Source organism: Perissodus microlepis, chromosome 16 (assembly GCF_051167445.1).
Source record: "Perissodus microlepis isolate ML-2025 ecotype Zambia chromosome 16, ASM5116744v1, whole genome shotgun sequence".
Taxonomy (NCBI): Eukaryota; Metazoa; Chordata; class Actinopteri; order Cichliformes; family Cichlidae; genus Perissodus; species Perissodus microlepis.
In genome coordinates, this window is record NC_140476.1 from 29,840,336 (window position 1) to 29,858,900 (window position 18,565).

The 18,565-nt window shown below is 40.5% G+C and overlaps 1 protein-coding gene across 2 annotated transcripts in view; it reads right to left on the bottom strand.

The window, feature by feature from the left end:
- LOC146371175 (mitogen-activated protein kinase kinase kinase kinase 4-like) overlaps nucleotides 1-14,062 on the bottom strand; it is a 103,883-nt gene extending 89,821 nt beyond the window's left edge. Inside the window, exons 1-2 of one of the 2 annotated variants that reach the window (XM_084908175.1) lie at nucleotides 13,774-14,062; nucleotides 13,444-13,509 (exon numbers count right to left, since the gene is read on the bottom strand). In XM_084908175.1, coding sequence (XP_084764301.1) covers nucleotides 13,444-13,509; nucleotides 13,774-13,830 — 123 coding nt within the window. In that variant the 5' untranslated portion in view covers nucleotides 13,831-14,062. The remainder of the gene's footprint in view (nucleotides 1-13,443; nucleotides 13,510-13,773) is intronic. The other variant, XM_084908176.1, reaches the window with a different exon arrangement.
- Between the last annotated feature and the right edge of the window lie 4,503 nt (nucleotides 14,063-18,565).

Sequence of the window (18,565 nt, forward strand, 5' to 3'; positions counted from 1 at the left end):
GCGAAATTACAGTGTTTCTGAAAAAACATTGCATTTCTGCTAAATCATAGTATTTTTGTAATCTTATAGTACTTGTACTCAATTATAGTATTTGTGACAAAGTTTAGTATTTCTGCCAAATCATATTATCTCTGCTAAATCATAGTGTCTGCCAAATCATAGCATTTGTGCCAAAGCATAGCATTTGTACCAAAACATAGTATTACTGCTAAATCATAGTATTTCTGCCAAATCATAGTATTTGTGCCAAAGCATAGTATTTCTTCCAAATCATAGTATAACTGCACAATAAAGGTTCTTGAGCCACATCAGTGTTTGTGCTAAAACATAGTATTTGTGCCAAATCTTAGTATTTCTTCTAAATCCTAGTAATTCTGCTCAATGATAGAATTTCTGCTATGCTGTAGTACTTTTTGCTAGATTGTAGTACTTCTGCTAAGTCAAAGTATTTCATGTAAATCATAGTATTTCTACCAAGTCCCAGTATTTCTGCTAAATCATAAATCATAAATAATGTTTTAGCACAAATTGTATGATTTGGCTCAAATACTATGATTTGGCAGAATTTTCTGTGTTTCAGCACAAATGCTATGATTTGGCAGGAAAAAAATATTATTTAGTATAAATACTAAGTTTTAGCAGAAATACTATGTTTAAACCTTAAAAAATTCTGCTATTTCTGCTAATGTGTGTTATGACTTTTGACCATTGAAATGAATGGAAGACATTATCAATGTGGTCACTGATTTTGCATGCCGGGTTAAGCTGTGTTTTAGCTCAGTGAGATGAGCAGCCGTTCTCGGAGTGGGAGGCCCGGGTTCAAATCCCGCTTGTGGCAACAGTATTTTCAGTTCACAGTTGAACTTTAACTCTTTTCAACACAGATTTTAGCTTCTTCACCCATTTTCAACACAAATTCCAGCTCCTTCAAAAAAACCTCTTTCCAGTAGAAATTCTGCTTATTCACCTCTTCTGAAAAGTTTTCAGCCTTTTCACCTCTTATCAGCACAATTCTCAGCAGCTTCTGCTCATTTCAGCAGAATTGTCAGTCTCTCCACCTCTTCTTTGTGCGAATGACTTTGGCTTAGTGAGATGAATAGCCGCCTTGAGACCAGAAGGGCCAGGTTCGAATCCTGCTCAGGGCGATGTTTTTTTTAAATTTCAACTTTTTCAGCTTTTTTCAGCAGACATCTTCAGCGTTAAGGCATCCACACAGCATTTTCACAGGAAATGCAAATTTTTCTAGTTTCTCCTTGCTATTCGGGCTGATTGGGACCTGATGAATGTAAAAACAAACAATTATCTTTTAACCTGATTTTGCTTTACAAGGGTATCCACCTATGAGGACATTTGTTTTAAATTTCGATAGAACAGTGGCAGTATAATGTCCTTGTAAGTGGATATCAGGCCTTTGTAGAGCAAAATTTATTATTGTGGTCTAGACAACCCAAAATGTGATGTCCTCGTATGTGGACGACAGGTCCTCGGAGGTTAAGCTGAAATCCATGTAAGTGAGATAATTACGATAAATATATGATGGTAATTTCCCCCAAAGCCAAGTTATCAGTATCCAAACAGAAAAACCAGAATCAGGGCAACTCTAACAGTGTTATTACCACATTGGCATTTACCCATGAGACTGAATATTTTAGAGAATGGCTATTTTTATAAATCCCCAACGACAGAGGATTTGAACATAATGTCATTTACTTAAAAACTTCCACAAAAAAGAAGAAAAGCAAAGAATGCCATTTGATGCCTGCTCTATAAAACAAAATGGATCTGCTGTTATCTTTTGTCGAGGAATAAATTTTCCTAAAAGTTATTTTTTTTTTCCTGCAGATTTTCCATCTGGATTTTAGCTTTAGCCCTGTGGTTGTTGAGTTTTAGAGGACGAAGATTGCTGGCAGTTAGGGAAATATGACTGATGTAACACACAGGAAACATTAAGCAAGGTGAAGCTGAGGTAAGCAAGGCTACTAATGACATCTCATCACTTGCCAGTCCTGGCATGTGACATAGTTTATGGGCTGGATCATAGAAAAATGGACTCTTGTGCCTATCGTGTGTGTTTGTCAGCGTGACTGTAACTGAGAACAGAGGAACAAACACAGAGGGATATCTGTTCACAACGAGACCTAATCAATCTAATAAACTGCAAAACACCTTCATTCCAAGTCTTACAACAGCCTCCTCACACTGACAAACAACTGCACCACCTCAGCTTTTAAATTACATTTGGCCTTCTTATCGCTCTCATCCGTAGATACTTAGAGTAAGGAAAACTGAGGCTCACTGACTCTAACGCTGAGAAGAGAAACAGCACAGTACAGGCCAAGAGAAGCACATACAAGAGATTAAGTGGATGTTTATCTTTTTAAGGCTGGAACAACAATTCAAGTTTGACTGAAAATAATACAAACTAATGAAGGGGTAAAGTAGTTCAAACCCCCTGTAGACAGAGGTGTAACAGAACACTGCAGCAATATATATTAGCAAATAAAACATATTACACTAAGGGAGAGCAGAGGAGGAAGAAAAAGAGGAAGAGGAAGAAAAAGAGGAAGTAAAGATGAAACCTCGTGTCAAACAGGTGGAGATATTTAAATAAAGATTGAGGCTCAGAGTTTACATACCCACATGGAATCTTTTTATATTTAAATATTCAAATTATGCTTTGATTTATTGAACTGGAACCCGATGCAACCTGTTAATAGCATGCGTGGAGACTGTCTGTCCTCTCTGGGATCCATGCTGAACGTCAGTGAAAATAATAATTGGGGATTTGCCAAACCCTGACTTTCAATTAGACAATGATGCACTCTGAGACGTTATCATATCTATACAAAACAAATTACAAAATAAAAATGTGATTACAGAGAACTTTAAGCCTGGCCAGTAGCTCCATGTCAGATTTCAGTACATGGCAGTTTTCAATCTTTAGTGCTACAGACATTTTGGTCCATACCAAATGCTGCCACGGTGCACTCATTTACAATACAAAGGCTCATTTCTTTTGTTACTCATTTTTGGAAATGTAGCATCTACAGTTTGACACGGCACACAGGCAGAGCTAATGCTCTGGACAAGCCATCTGTTTGCACTGTCTGCACGCTTGCATCCATCCACCTAACACCGCATACACACTGTAGCTCAGTGTATTATATAACAACCTTTCCAGGAGCCAGCAGACACAAAACCAAAAAAATAAAAGAGGGCAATTTGTTAACTAAGATGGGTTTTTATAGACATGCATAAGTGAGACAAACACAGCTGATGCTACTGTCTGGATTTACATGTGGCATCTCAGACATTTAGCTGAGCCAGAGGAACAAATGGGGAGTTTAAATATAGTTTAATACATCTAATATATCAAAAATCCTCCTCAGAGGTATTAAAATAGGAATCAAAACAATATTTTACATTGGCAGGCCACTCATGGGTCTATTAATGTCAGTCTGAGTGTATTTGGTTACTCACTTCAGGAATGATGGATTTACCAGTAGACACCCCTCATGCCCTAATTATGAAAGTTTTTTGAAAAATATCTCTGTCCACATGAAAAGGCAAGAAACCATCTCAAGCACTGTCAAGGGCAAGTTAAAGAAACAGGAGGCAATATGACCCTAACCAGGCAGAAATATTGGCCAGTCAAAAGCCTGCAAACAATAAAGTGGTAGAGTCTGATGTTTACTGGAGCTGCACACCTTTGATGTTGCAAAATGAAATCTCTGTAAACACAGAAACGGAGTTGGAAGGAGGTTTTTTTTTTTTCAGTGATCCAAAACGCTGTTTACGTGTGGACGAAAAGCCAAAACACAGATACAAAGCTTACCCCACCACAGTCCCGCACCAAGAGTGTGAACACGCCTCCATTGTGGGGCTCTGCTTAATGTGGGCAGCCCACACAATGGGCTGCCCAACAGTGCGGGGCCCAGATGTGCTCTAAATTTCAAACCAGTAGAGGGGCCCACTGTGGACAGCTCACTGTGGACCCACGTGGGCCAAAAGATTGCATCTTTGATGGGTATTTGTCTCAATTTAAAAAGCATCCACACACACAAACAATCCTTTTTTTTCCAGACTAACTGATAACACCACTTCAGCAATTTCAGGTGAATTCCTGAAAAAAGAAACCTTTGCTTTGTGAAAAACATTTTAACAGAAACATAAAATATGTACTTAAAAGCACAAAGGGACTGATACACAATTACATCTCAAACACTGTAACTAAGAGCTGAAGAGCAGCAAGTGTAGCCACTTTTTTTCTCTTTATCCTGATCAGTCCTAATTCTCTCTCTCTTTCCTCCGTGCCATCTCATGCTGAAGGATTACGAGGTAATCAAGCCAAGGTTTTCCAGTTTTGGGTCAACCAACACATCGGCCACAATGGTCCCCTGGTTGACTGATATCAGCAAGTAAGAGGAAATTGACTGAAGGCAGTTACCAATCCTGTGGGGTCAAATGAGTTATGTGCTTGAAATTTTTTTAAAAACTAATATGATAAAGAACTGAAATTAGTCAGATATTTTACAATGAAGTTCTCTCAACTGATAAATGTAAGAAAATGAGGAAAGGGAAAAAACATTTCAAACTATTTAATATATATTAATATATATTAATATAATAACATTAAATACATTAAATAATCACTGACAATTATGATAATGATCATATAATATTATTATTTTCTTATTTCTATTTATAACTTAATTTTATTTTCAGATTCATTAAGTACAATTCTTGAAGGCAACTTAATTACATTATATATTTCTTTTACAATGACACTAAAGAATCTTGACTCTTGAATAAACCACTTTCTGTCTGAATACTGTACGCTCAAAAGAAGCTGACTTCATGTAATTTGATTACATCTAAGTTTCCTATGTAAGTAAAATAGATACAATTTTTTTTAATAGAATCTGGTCAAATTTGATTTACTTGATTGGTATAAATTCAATTTGTAACAAGCACATTTCCCTTAATGATCAATTATTTGAACGAATAAGCCTTTTATTTTTTATATTTTGGTCGCATTTTACTTTAATTTATTGCTTTGTGTTTATATTCTGTGAAGAATCTTTTTTTTTTAGCACAGACAGCGATCTCATCTTTTATATTGTTGGTTTTAATGATCAGTTAAACTGCAATCAATGCTGTGCTCAAGAGAAAAAAATAAAGATCAATAAAAGCAGTGAGGTAAACTGCGACTAGAGATTCAATCTCCAGCAGAGTTAAAAGTGCCAATCTTGTTCTGGTGACAATGGTGTAAAAAAATGAACGCAACAAATGGAAGCAAATGTCATCCATGTCAAAATCTCTTGAAATACAAAAGAAAAAAAATCTTTCTGCTGATGGATGAAAGGATCCTCGGAGATTCACCAGCAGAAGCAGCAGCAGTACAGTCACTGCATCAGTCCGCACCAGTGCGAGCATCAAAGAACATGACCCAGATACTGTCTGAGGCTTGTGGCTTATTTTTAGCTTAACTTTAGCTAGCAGGCACGGTTGGCTACTGCTAACAGATTCATTAACAACAGTAGCAGGGTCACCTTTGAGTCGAATAAAAAAAGAAAAGTGCTTCTAACAGAGAAAGTCACCTACAAGTTGGTGTGTTGAAGCACTTTTGTGAAAACCTTTACACTGAAAGGCTCGGGAGCAGTTCCATCAGCGCTTTTGTGCAACTTCTCCATGAAACACGGTGACACAGTTGGGTTCCTGTTACTGCTATCAGTGGCAGAGCTTCCACTTCTTCTGTCTGGAAAGGTCACAGCAGATAAGCACAGCTCTGACTGTAAAGAAAGTTCCCCATAGAGAGGTGGCAGGCTTTTGCTGCTTCACTTCCTGTGCTGAGAAAGGTCGCAGCAGACAAGCCTAACATTCCAGTTTGAATAGCCGGAAGGCCAGTGAGCCGGCTTTGCATGAGCCTATTCCTTCTGACAGCTTTGTAGTTCCTCCACTTTACAGAGCCGGGCCCCGGCTATAAATAGCTTTACCCGTACAAGTTATAAAACAAGAGAAATTAAGGAGGTGGGTAATAATAATAATAACAACATGCTCCTGATGAAATCTTTTTTAATAGGTTTAAGCTCGTACACCATTATTTCTGTGGATATTCTGAGTCACTGAAATGTAGATATTTATTTTCCAACACATTTAAACATCCAGCCTTTATTAAGGAAGTGGCTTTTGTCAAGATTGAAGATTGTAGTGACGAAAACACACATCAGTGGAAGTTTCCACTTGGATTAATCATCATGTTGAGTTGTTAGATGATAAAAAATTATTTTGTCAGTCAATTATTTGACTTATTTGCAACTTGGAGAAGTTGCACCAAAGCGCTGATAGAACTGCTCCCGAGCCTTTCAGTGTAAAGGTTTTCACAATTATTTTTGGTTTCAGTTTGTCAAATCTGTGGATTTACTGTAGGTCAAGTACTCTGCATACTCATTAGTCACAGTCCTAGTTTTTAGCACTACTGGATAGGGCTGTTCGATATAACGATATATATCGGATGACGATATAAAAACGTCTATCGTTTCATTTTACGCTATCGTTTGTTTCGTGGTGTCGCAAAATAAACTGTTTACGGCAATATTTTTTCATCGTTTTGATGGTCACTGTAGTGGCTATATTAATTTCTTAAAGTTCTCTCTTTCTCTTATATTTAATATAACCACACTACGGACGGACAAGCGCCTGTTTTTATACGTTGTCGTTAGCAACAACAACGGTAAAACCATCGGGCGTCCGCTTATTTTCCACATAAACCTTTCACGATAAAGCTCAAGATCCTGTTGAGACTTTTCAAAATAAACTGAATCACGTGAAAGATTATGCCGAGTATTTATGGATGAGAAGCAAAAAAATAAACCTTAGCGTTCTAACCAAACGTTGGAACAGGCTTTTCCCCGCAGCACGCTGTGTAATAAATACTCACAAAGAAAACGGTGGCCGTTACAACTTATGTCTACAAATGTATCGTTTCATGCATCGGTTAAAACACTCGTCTCCAGGTACATGACGCGCAGGTGGAAACACTTCACGCAAGTCGAGCTGCCCGAGATTCACAGAATTTACAGAAAATGTAGAATTTTTGTGATTTATATCGTTATCGGACGATAGATGTCTTATATTGGGATATGAGATTTTGGTCATATCGCACAGCCCTACTACTGGATACTACAAGTCAAGATTCGTGATATTATTTCAGTCACAGAAAAAGCCAGATACACCAGCTACCTATGAGGTATGGTGATTCAAATGAACTGGGTGTTTTTAATGAATTACTTTAAAAACATTTAAAGAAAATCCAATTGTTCTGCAGCTGTGGGCATTACTAAAAGCAGTGGGGCAATATTTAGTATTCAAAAACAGCACTGCAGTCACTTCATTGAAACAAACGGAACCTCGTGGAAGATGCAGATGCTGATGTAGACTTGCAGCAGGTTGAAGGAAACCTGAAACAGAGCCTGAGTACTTAGACCTCCATGTATCTGACAGATCAGCTATGCATTCAGTCATACGCTGAGGTGCATCTCCTCTGAGACACTTGCAGTAATGGTGCTCTACCCAGCAGATGACAGGCAGCTGATAGAACGCCACACCCAGCTTCACTTTATCAGCAAGGAGAAAAACAAGCATCTTTCCTGTTAGAAAGTCAGAATGAAGACTTGCACAAGAAGTGAAACTGCTTTGACGGGCGGTTTATTATCTGTTCTATCTAAACAGATTTTTTGTTTTACTTTCAGCCTTAAATGAGATGATTTAGTGTTTTATATCACAGTATTGCACATTTTGCAGGCATTATCTTAAACTCCAGAGAGATTTATTATCAAAATGCAACAAATCAAAAAAAGTATTGATTTTTGCAGCTGTTAAAATTGCTGCAACCTAACATTTAATCAAATCTAAAGGTGTTATCACACCTACACTTGCTTCTTTTCACTGGCTTCCTGTGAAATAAACCAAATTATAAACAAGTAGCAGCATTCATGATGGTTCCTACTGGGGGATAAATCAATGGTATAACTTTAAATGCGTTTCATGTTTCCCCATAACGTGGTCATGAGATGCAGATGAAATCGAGAATCGTAGTGCTGATGCTTCTACGTCCAAAAACAGAATACAGGGAACACTTGGTCTTGTTAGCTGCACAGAATATCTGGCACTGGAGTTCCACTGGAACACTATATATTGGAAGCACTACAGATAAAATCCTCACATACCACTGAAATGGCAGGTTAGAGAACGATGATTACAAAACACTGCACCAGGGTGAGGCGGTACATATTCCACCTCTGATACGAGGAGAACAGCCTGCCGTGCAATCTGGCTTTCATTTTATTCACATCTCTTTCTAATCATTCACTTAGAGTTCAAGTCTTTTTTTAACATAAAAGTCTAATTACCTTAGGTTTTCACTCATTTTCCAATGATCAGCCACAACAATAAAAATTTAAATTAAAAAAAAATAAATACTTTTTTTTTAAACTCACACCTGTCCAACAGTGTGCAGGTCCCCTAAATGCCTTTAAATAAGCTCTGACCCATCGAGGTGGTGGTGATCCATCCTGTGCTGTCTGCTGACACCAGGCTCATGGGCACTGGATCCTCTGAGGTTGGGATGCTGGGCGGGTCTTCCATGGATCAGGCTTGTCCCAGCGTATCTTGCTCCATTTGCATGGTGTATACCTCCTGCAGTTTTTGCAGTATTTTTGAGGCACACTGTTTAATTTGCTTTTTGATTTATGACTTAAGGTGACACCTGCATGAATGCCAGGTTTCCCAGCAGAACACAGCACCATAACAAGACGAGCCAAGTTACCCACTGTGCCTGTCGGGCATTTTAATCTTGTGGCCCATCTGTACTTTTTAATGAATACTTAAGGGTGTGTAAAGGCCTTAAAGAGTATAAATTCTAATTGCTCATGTAAAACTGGATATTTCCAGGCTTTCTACATTTGTGGAAATTATGTTATTTCAACTGATATTTTGTACTCCCTCTAGCATGTTGATAATAAGTGTGGTCATTGTGGTCTCCTACTCCCACTTTAAATCTCATATTATTGCAGAATTTTTATAAATCTGAAACCTCTGATATACATCGTGTGGATACATGACAGAACAACAGGAACAGGGCTGTGGTTTTTCTAATCTAGCCATCAGAGCACAGCCATCAACTTCTCCTCACTATGCTGATGACTTCCGCTGTTTCACTGCTTCCTCACAAATTTCCATTCACTCAACAAATGAGGTAACAAGCTTCATCTTTGGGGAGTAAAGCCAAAAAGTTTATTCGTTTACTCGACTCGGATACTTTGTTACAACTTTATACTACGGAGTGAGCCGGTGAGCCTGAAACAGTGAGTAAAGGAAAGAAGCGCAGCGAGACTCAAAGCTCAGCAAGTCATAAATGGGTTAAACCATTTCCTCAGAGAGAGGGGGATTCCCAGCCCCACATGCTGAGTGCAGCCTTACCCCGGAGTTTTAAAATTTCCTCCAGCCCCTCTCTTCAGCTTTGATTGAACTTTTCCCTCACCTCCCACTGTTTAAATGGAAACAGAAACACTGTGACCTCTGCATATTCATTTGTTTCTTTTCATGTTTTTGCAGATGTTTCAGCTTTTCATTTCAAAGAAATCCAGTGAAACCTACACATTACGCTAAACTCGAAACCCCATCGCGTGGAGGCAAGCTTGTCGTCTGGGATGTTCGATTTAATACGTGGCTTGCACAGCGGTGTGAGTGATGCACTGAGGCCCTCGTCTTTATTTTCTACAAGCAAATTAAAACACTTTGGTACCTCAATGGTGAAATCTTCTCTCTTGCGTATTTCATCTTCTCTGTCTCTCTCTCCCCAACCGCTCTACTCCCTCTCCTGTTTTTATTTCTCTGTCCCAACAGCTGTTGTCGGTGCACACAGCTGCAACACTCCTCACTCTGTCATGCTCTGCAGCTACTCGCCAGCCTGGGAAACCTGACCAATCGCCAAGTGTGGAGGATCAAGTGCACATGTGCAGACCCAAACACTCACAGGCACACACATGCAGACACACATAGGTTTTTGGGTCAGATGCTAGCGAGGCAGGCGGCGCAGACAAGAACAGGAAAAAAAATGCCTCAGCTTCACTCAAACCCTGGTTGGCACACGTAATTATGATTCATTGAATCCTGAGGAACTAAACTCAAAATGTCAAGGTTAATTTGTGCTTCAGTGCATCAGAGCATTTCCAAAACCACTTGTCCCCTGCTCTAATGAAACGTTTACAGCCACCATCGCCTTCCACTCCCCGCCAACCACAAAGAAACAAACAAAAAAATAATAATTCAAAGTAAATCAAGATCTCATTCAGTCTTGTTTTTCTTGCAGCACTGAAAAAACAAAAACAGCCAAACAAACACACCCACTGTGTATAATTACAAGGAGAAGTTTCGCTGCACACACCAAGCGTGCATTTATAGAGGCTCGCCTCAGGGCCGGCCTCGCCATCCACGACTAGAAATTCAAAGTGACGCTCCTCTCAATAAGAGGAATCGCTCGGTGCTGCCAGTGACTTGTGTAATCCCCAAAAGCAAAGATGCAGTAGAGCCTTGTAATCTACTGTGAACACCGATGCCTAACGTACATGTGTAAATACCAGAGGTCAGAAGAACATAAGCTCACGATATATGCTTGCATAAGACTGGACTGCCAGTCCTAAGACGTCCTAAGACTGCCCAGCCAATATTATTGGGTGATATTAGCCCTTTGCTGATGTGTCCTTATTGACATTTATGATGGCTGATAAATGAAAATTGATAATATATAAATATATGGGAATATTATATTTTATTAAAATCAGACTTAAGAAACCTTTATTATGGGTCTCCATTCACACTTTAGGACTGTATTCATTAGCAGAGCCAAAGCAAATCTCTGTCCACAGTAACTGTTCCAGATGGACTCTATCGAGGCTTTAACATGATTTCATACCATTGCTACCATATGGAGCATGTTAACCAGCTAGAGATAAACAACATAGCATATATCCATCCATTCTTTTTTTCTACTTATCCACTTCAGGATTGCAGGACCACTAAGTGGTGTGGACAGTATAAAAGATGGACGTGGCTACAATAATGTCACCCACTAGATTCTGATGTTCCGACTGAAGCCTTGAGATAAACATTTCTTTATCTTAGTAGCCGAGTGGCTAGTGACTGACAACTTATAGCCAATGAGCAGGCAGTCCTTAATTTTAAAACACAGGCTTGACCAAGAGTTATAAAATAGACTTATTCCGTTCAATTTGAAATGAGTGACTGAGCCCATAAATTCAGAAACATTTATGGAGGTCAAGTAAAAAGATATTTTCCCGCAGACATCTACAGGACCAGAAGTCCTTTTTTGCAACCACAGCTATCGCCATATAGTGGCCTTGCAGGTTTAAGGCACTTACGCACCGACTTCATTTTTGCGATAGGGAGGCAACCTCCATTTTTTATACTGTCTATGATTGGAGAACATATTTATGTATAACTTTAATCTATTTTCAATCTTCTTCATGTCACGATTTCTAGCACATGTTACAACCTCCATAACAACAGTACTAAACATATTATGAGGCTGATGTAACTCTTTTTTAAAGTCTTTTCGGGCACCAAAATAAAGGCAAACCCTAAAAATGTAGTTTTGTCATTTGAGATCTTGCCGCTATCCAGTTCAAAAACACTGGCTGACAGCTGCAGTCATACTTAAATGACGGAATTACCCCCTCCCTCTGTGTACTGTCCAAAAACAATTCTGTCATCCAAATTAAATCACGATTTAATGCTTAGTAAGAGCTGATTAAGCTAGCTGACTGTATTAAACCCCTGCCTAGCTTACCTTATGCATAGCAGCCCCGAACTTTTCCCAGACATTCACCCATCAGACTATAACCTCCTAGTTCTCTACTCTAAAATCTGTGTGATGTCCAGATGCGCAGATTTAAGAACAGTTCATGTGATAAGACTGGTTTGTTCACAGCTAGCAAGTAAAGTCATGCCTCCTGCGCGTACCAGAGAGGCAACACACTTAAATTAACGGTGTACTTGCAGCACTGAAATCACAGCACCGGCACGCACTCCTCCCACTGTGTGCGACATGTAAGAAAGAACAACTTCAGACAATGTCATGTGTGTTCACGTGTGAAAAGAGCTCGACAAAACCTAAAGTCAGTTTCAATTAATCCTACAAAAAAATCTACTGGAGAGAGCATGTGCACCACAAATCTCAGTCAAGGTGTTTGTTGTTCAGTGAAATTCAGTTGGAGTTATTCCAAAAGGATTTGGGCTGGGCCAATGCCATTGCTAGAATGCAGCACAGAAGGGGAAAAAAAAAAAAACAAAAACACACAAACATACACATACGGGGACTATTTTCTAGCTTCAGGAACATAAGCGTGGATCGCAGATTTGACTTGCAATTTGTGCTACACAAGTGTCAGATGTTGCAAATGACTGCAGGTCACAGCCACCCAAGCCTTACCTGCTTTGTGTTTTACATGATATTCATGTGACATCTTTTGAAAACAAACCACAGCAACATTCAGAAATGCAAAAGCTTTATATGATACAAAGCTGCATGTGTGTGAGACGCTATTTTCCAGGAGCCAGCTCAACAGAAGCTCTGGCAGATCCATCAGCTGTAACCCATTCCTCCTTTTTTCCGTGTGCTCTCAGCTTTGCCAAATAACAACGACAGGGTGATGTCGCTGCTCTGCTGCTCATCTCTGCCAGGCTATGGAGGTGGAAAACTGGGCTGCAAGAGCACCAGGTCTCCGTCAAATGCCTTTTCCGCTAAGTGTGATGGGATGAACAGGCCTACCTCCTCCCCCCCTCCCATTAATGCAGCACAGGGCCGCTCCAGCAGAAAGGCCTGCCGGGCAACGGTGTGCACAAATGCGCAATGAAACACCGCCCACCCAATGGCGCACAAGTCGGTCAGCGTGGTGAAGCCTGTCATGCACGGATTGGGTCGGCCCTGTCAGTGCGAGGCAACGCGTGCACTGTGCAAGGAATATTTCACTGGGGTGTGGATGAGGAGAGGAGGAGGAGAGGAGGAGAAGAGGGAGGAGGGATTTCTTCAGGACCAAAATAGGCCTAACGTTACCGGGATGATGTTAGCATCGTTGAATAACATTAAGATGAAATAATTAAAATAAATAAATGGATGTAAAGCAGAGAGAGAGGTCAAAACGCTATCAGAGATAATCCAGTCCAGACCGCACTGGTCCCAAGTGAAGGAGGGGAGGGGGTAATGTTATAAAAACGTGTTCCTGAGACCGTGAGAGAGGAAAAATACATAAATGCATGTTTGTGCTCCAGTTTCCGCCGCCAGTTTGTTCTCAGATGGTGCTTAAACACACACACACACACACACTGAGAGAAACAGGGAGAGAGATGGAGGCTCAGACCAACCTTGTAGACTTGTCCATATGTACCATTTCCGACCACTTCCACCAGCTCGAAAATCCCAGCAGGATCCTGGATTTAAAAGAAAAAGACAAACAGCAGAAGCGGATTAATTGATTCCCCGTAGCAATTACAAGCGGGTTCGTTCGATGCAGGAGCCGGCTGCGCCCGGTTCGCTTCTCATGCCAGCGGATATAGACAAAGAAAAGCTGCCGTAGGGCTGTGTCAACAACAGCACTGCCTCGCTGTGTGATTGTATTTTTTTGTTTAAAAAAAAAACAGAGGGAGAAAGAGGGTAAACGCGAGCGTGAAAATGTCACTGTGAAGCACACTCACCCTCAGGGATGCCAGGTCTATGTCCACCAGACTTTTAGCCGGAGAGTCGTTCGCCATTTTCGTTTAAAAAAGGTGGTAAATTAGCGGAATAACGGCGTGTTTTAGTCTCCTTCAGGCGGACGGCGTGTGTCTCATCCTCGGGTAGTTTTAATTTTAATCCCCTTACTAATATTTTCAACCCAAGGCGCGTTTTTCTCTCGCTATAGTCCCAGACAGAAGCTCCGCTGCTGCTGCTGCTACATACCGACCAAGTGCCGGACCGCTGCCTGCTGCGCTCTCTCTCTCTCTCTCTCTCTCTATTCTCCGCCCTCTCTCTCTCGCAGTCAGTCCCTATGTCTCTCTGCCTCTCTTTCTCCTCATTCCCCGCCCCTTTATCCCAGGGACAGCACTAGATTTTCTGGGGCCTGGAACCAAACTCACCCCCTCCTCACCACCCCGAAGTATTTCTGCACATGCGCATTCACACAAGTGGTTCAACAATATATAGCAGTTACAAACACAACCCACCTCTTAGGATTACTTATTTCTTCTTCTTCACCACGCCCACCTTATTAAACATTAGCGCTGGAGCACTGCCTGATTTAAATCTCTGCAGGAAATGCAGTGGTGACTTACAACGTAAATGGAAATGCCTTTTAACCTTGCGCCATATGCTTCCTCATAACCCGACGTGCACCTCCTGAGAAAAAACTGGATGTGAAAAAACATTTTAGTTGTTAGTTTAGCTTCTGACATATGCATTGCATGCAATAATACTTAAATTGTTATAAAACAAAACAAAACAAAATAAAACAGAAACATTTTTAAACAATAAAAACTAAGCAAGAAAATTGACGCTGGAAACTCACTGAAACTAACCGAATAAAAACCAAAATTCAAATTAAATAAAAATAACTAGAAAATACAAAATTAAAATAACTCTTGTGTATATTCAAGATTGCTAGAATGAGGATGCAGTTGATACTAGCATGTCTGATAACCGTTATTGCTATGCAGAAGCTAGCGCGCAGCTATCAAGTCAGTAGACACAAACTAATCACACATGGTTAGTCCATTTAAGCAGACATAGCCCCATCCTGCATATTTATATTGCTTCTGGCTACTTTGATGTCCTCTCAACAAAGATGGGGTTATAGTTGTAACATGACTTGAGCAATAATTGAAATCTAACCATGTAAGATGTTTAAAGGGAAACTATCTCTCTGGCATCAACCAGATAGTTTGTTACACAGAACCTACTAACTCCCCTTTGACACTGTTTATAAAAAGGGCCTATATTAACACATCATCAATGACTATAATGGGTTAAGGCACAGTCCTAGCTGCCAGTAGTCCGTCATGCAAAACATAGCTTTTTGGACTCTTGTGCGAAAAGCAACAACTAATCAGAGCAATCAGATAAATGACAAATCTAGTCAGTAGTTACAATGTAAGTAATTGTAAATGCGTACCTATTGGGAAGTCCTGTTTCATTTAGTAGTTTATTGCCTTCACGCAAACAGTTTTCCTACTTTCTTCTTTTCTTCCAGCTTTTGTTTGTATCCTCCCATTTCTCAGACAGGGATACAGGGCAATTAGAGCATGTGAAATGGAAACAGTGATAAATATTTCAGTACTGCTGTCACTGCTCTGCAGACGAGCTGCATTATTTCCTGCTGCCATCCCTCTTACAGTACCTGTCAGCAGCCATGTCGCTTGTTAGCTGCATACTGATAACATATCACATCACGATGATATCAGCATCCTCTTTTACAAGTCATGTTGTATAATTTGTTCTCCAGCATCCCTCTAGACTAATGCTGGATGTGATGTGGATACTAATGTCTGAAGTAAAGGTCTGCTGGTTTACGGCTTCAGTCCAGGCTGAAATGGGTCAACTCAACAATTGATATTACCATGAAAAATGCACTAGAGACAATAAAGAGAAAAATATCCTGTTTGTGGTAGTTCTCTGGGTGAAAATGCACTGCTGATGGTGAGTGGTTGGACTGCTTCAAGCTAATAGGAAAGCAACAGTAACTCAAACAACCACCCACCACAATCAGTGTATGCAGAAGAGCATCTCTGAATGCACAAGACGTCAAACCTTGAAGGAGATGGGCTACAGCAGCAGAAGGCCGCACTTGGTGCCACTCCTGCCAGCTAAGAACAGGAAACTGAGGCTACACCAAAACAAAAATGCAGCCAGGTTAGTCTTAGTTTCTGCTGTGACATTTGGATGGTGGGTGTAAACAACATGAAACCATGGATCCATCCTGCTTTGAGGTCATCAGAAAAGGAAGCAGATGATGGTCTAATGGTGTGGAGGATATTCTCTTTGCACACTTTTGGCCCCTTAATACCAGGAGAGCATCGTTTAAAGGTGATGAACTGTCTGAGTATTATTGGTGATCATGTCCATCCACTTTTTACCACTATGTACTCCTCTGAGGGCTGCGTCCAGTGGGATAATGTGCCATGTCACAAAGCCCAGATAATCTAACTGATTTCACGAACAAGACAGAGTTCACTGTAGTCAAATGGCCTGAAAAATGACTAGATGTCAATCCAACACTGCACATTTACACATTCACTCATTATAAGTTATATATGATAAATAATTATAAGTATAAGTTTACCATTTAGCACTTGGAAGAACACACTAGTAGGCTGAAACTTAATGACAAAACTTGGTAGATGCACTGTTGTGTCTTCACAAGCCATAAAACAGAGTCCCAATAATGACAATTGTATTTGCAAGTTTGGATAAGACAATTCAAACTTTTTGTATTTTTAAATTGTAGCCCTCTATTTACATCTGTTGTTTTTATCCATCAGCAGCTCTTCAGTCAGTCAGTTCAGTTTCCTGATTCTTGTTCTGCAATTTGTCCCCAGTCTGTTTTCTGCAGCGAATTCACTTTGTCTGTTTGTTTGTTATTTTTGTTCTCTTTTCTATATCCATGTCCATCCCTATGCTACATTTCTCTGGTAATCCAGATGCTAAAGCTTTGCCTCGCTCACTTTGAACTGTCAATCCACGTACACCAAAAAAAAAAAGGAAAACAAAGAAAAAAAGAACATCAGTTAGCCCACATGGAACTAAACCACAGGAATCTGGAGTACAAGTTAACATATACAAACATACCTTCAGTATCATGTTTTCCATTGTGAAAAGGGGCACTTTAAATAAAAAAGCAAAAAACACAACTTTGATTGCATCATTATAAGAAAATGAGGCTCACAGATTTTTACAACAATTACATTTGGGGGGAAAAGGACTACATGGGAAGGAACATAATGGAGTAGCAAGGACAAAGTATGAAGACATCAGAAGGCAAGAATTGGGTCATATGAGCTGCTGTTTCACATCCTGTTGGGGATAAAAATAATTTTGCACTGTGCCCTAAAACTTATGGTCTTGCCCGCTTGATTGAGTCTTTCCTTTGAAGGTGATGAAGGGGGATGACCCAAAGACATCAAAGTATCAACCGCTGGGTGTGCCCTGCTTTCATGTGTTATCTATAGACGGGATATTTTGGAGATTCCAGGCTGGACATGTAAATTAGGCTGCTTAGTTTATTCTAGACCTGGAAAACATACTCAGACTCTTCATGAGCCTGCCCAGAGTGACTCATGGAGGGCACCGCTCAGTGTTTGCTGAAGCTCGGCTCCTCAGTGTTTGCCCATTTGCAAGTATTTTCTTTTCCGGCTTTCTCTCTTAGGTTTTCATAATGCATGTTTATCTCAGATGGTTCTTCACCAAAGAGCTTGTCAGATCGCATCAAAGACGTGTGTCTGTGTGCTTTTTTAGCAAGCTCTTCTCACAAGGTAATTTTCCATGTGTCAGGTTACTCATCTGTATCATCTGTATCTGAGTTTTGTCTTGCTACGCAACATAATGATGAAATCAAAAACAGCGCCGTGGAGGGGAAGTCAGAAGGAGAAGTTTCTAACAACGCGCACGACCGGGCTGAACCTGAAATAACAAATAATACCATTTAATCCCTGTGACAAACACACCCACTGCCACTGATCCACACCTTGGAGGTGGAGGAAGTGGCTTTTGTCACTGGACATTCATGTTTGCATTTCTAATGTCATCAGATGGTACTCACACACAGTGACTCAACAACCGTGGCTGTTAATCAGGTCAAACAGAGACTAAGAGCTGGATTACAGAAAAGGCTTTGATCCAGATATTTTCCTTTTGTGTGTGTATGTCGCTTTTTAAAAGATCTGTCAGGGTCCTGGGTCTGAGCGACCCAGGACCCTGAGCAGTTATGGACTAATATTATAATTTATGTATTTTGTATTGCTGTCCCTAGTTCTCCCTGCTTGTAGACATATGTGCATGTAGGTGTGTGTGTGTGTGTGTGGCCCTGGCAGGTGATTGGCCACACCTGAAGACCGTGACACACCTGCAGCTGATCAGGCCTCGTCGGAGGAGCTACTTGAGAGTGTGGTGGAGCTCTCTCCGATGCTGGATCATTGCGTGGCTTCACGTTAGTCTCTCAACCAGTTCTTAGTTTGAGTCTCCTGCATTATTGTGTGTCTGACAGCTGCCTCTCTCTTATGTCCCCAGGAGTAGCGGGAGATGAGAGGGCAGCGAGCACGGGGTGCTCATCACGGAGAAGCGGAGACAGGAGCACGAACACTGGGAAGAGGACACGTCACGGGAGTCGGGAGAGCACGGGATTTATTGTCATGTTTTTCCATCACTGTAAATAAACGCACTGTTTATACACAGAGCACCGCGCCTGGGTCCTCATTCCCCATATCCCCACGGTCTGCCATGCCAAACCGTGACAAGATC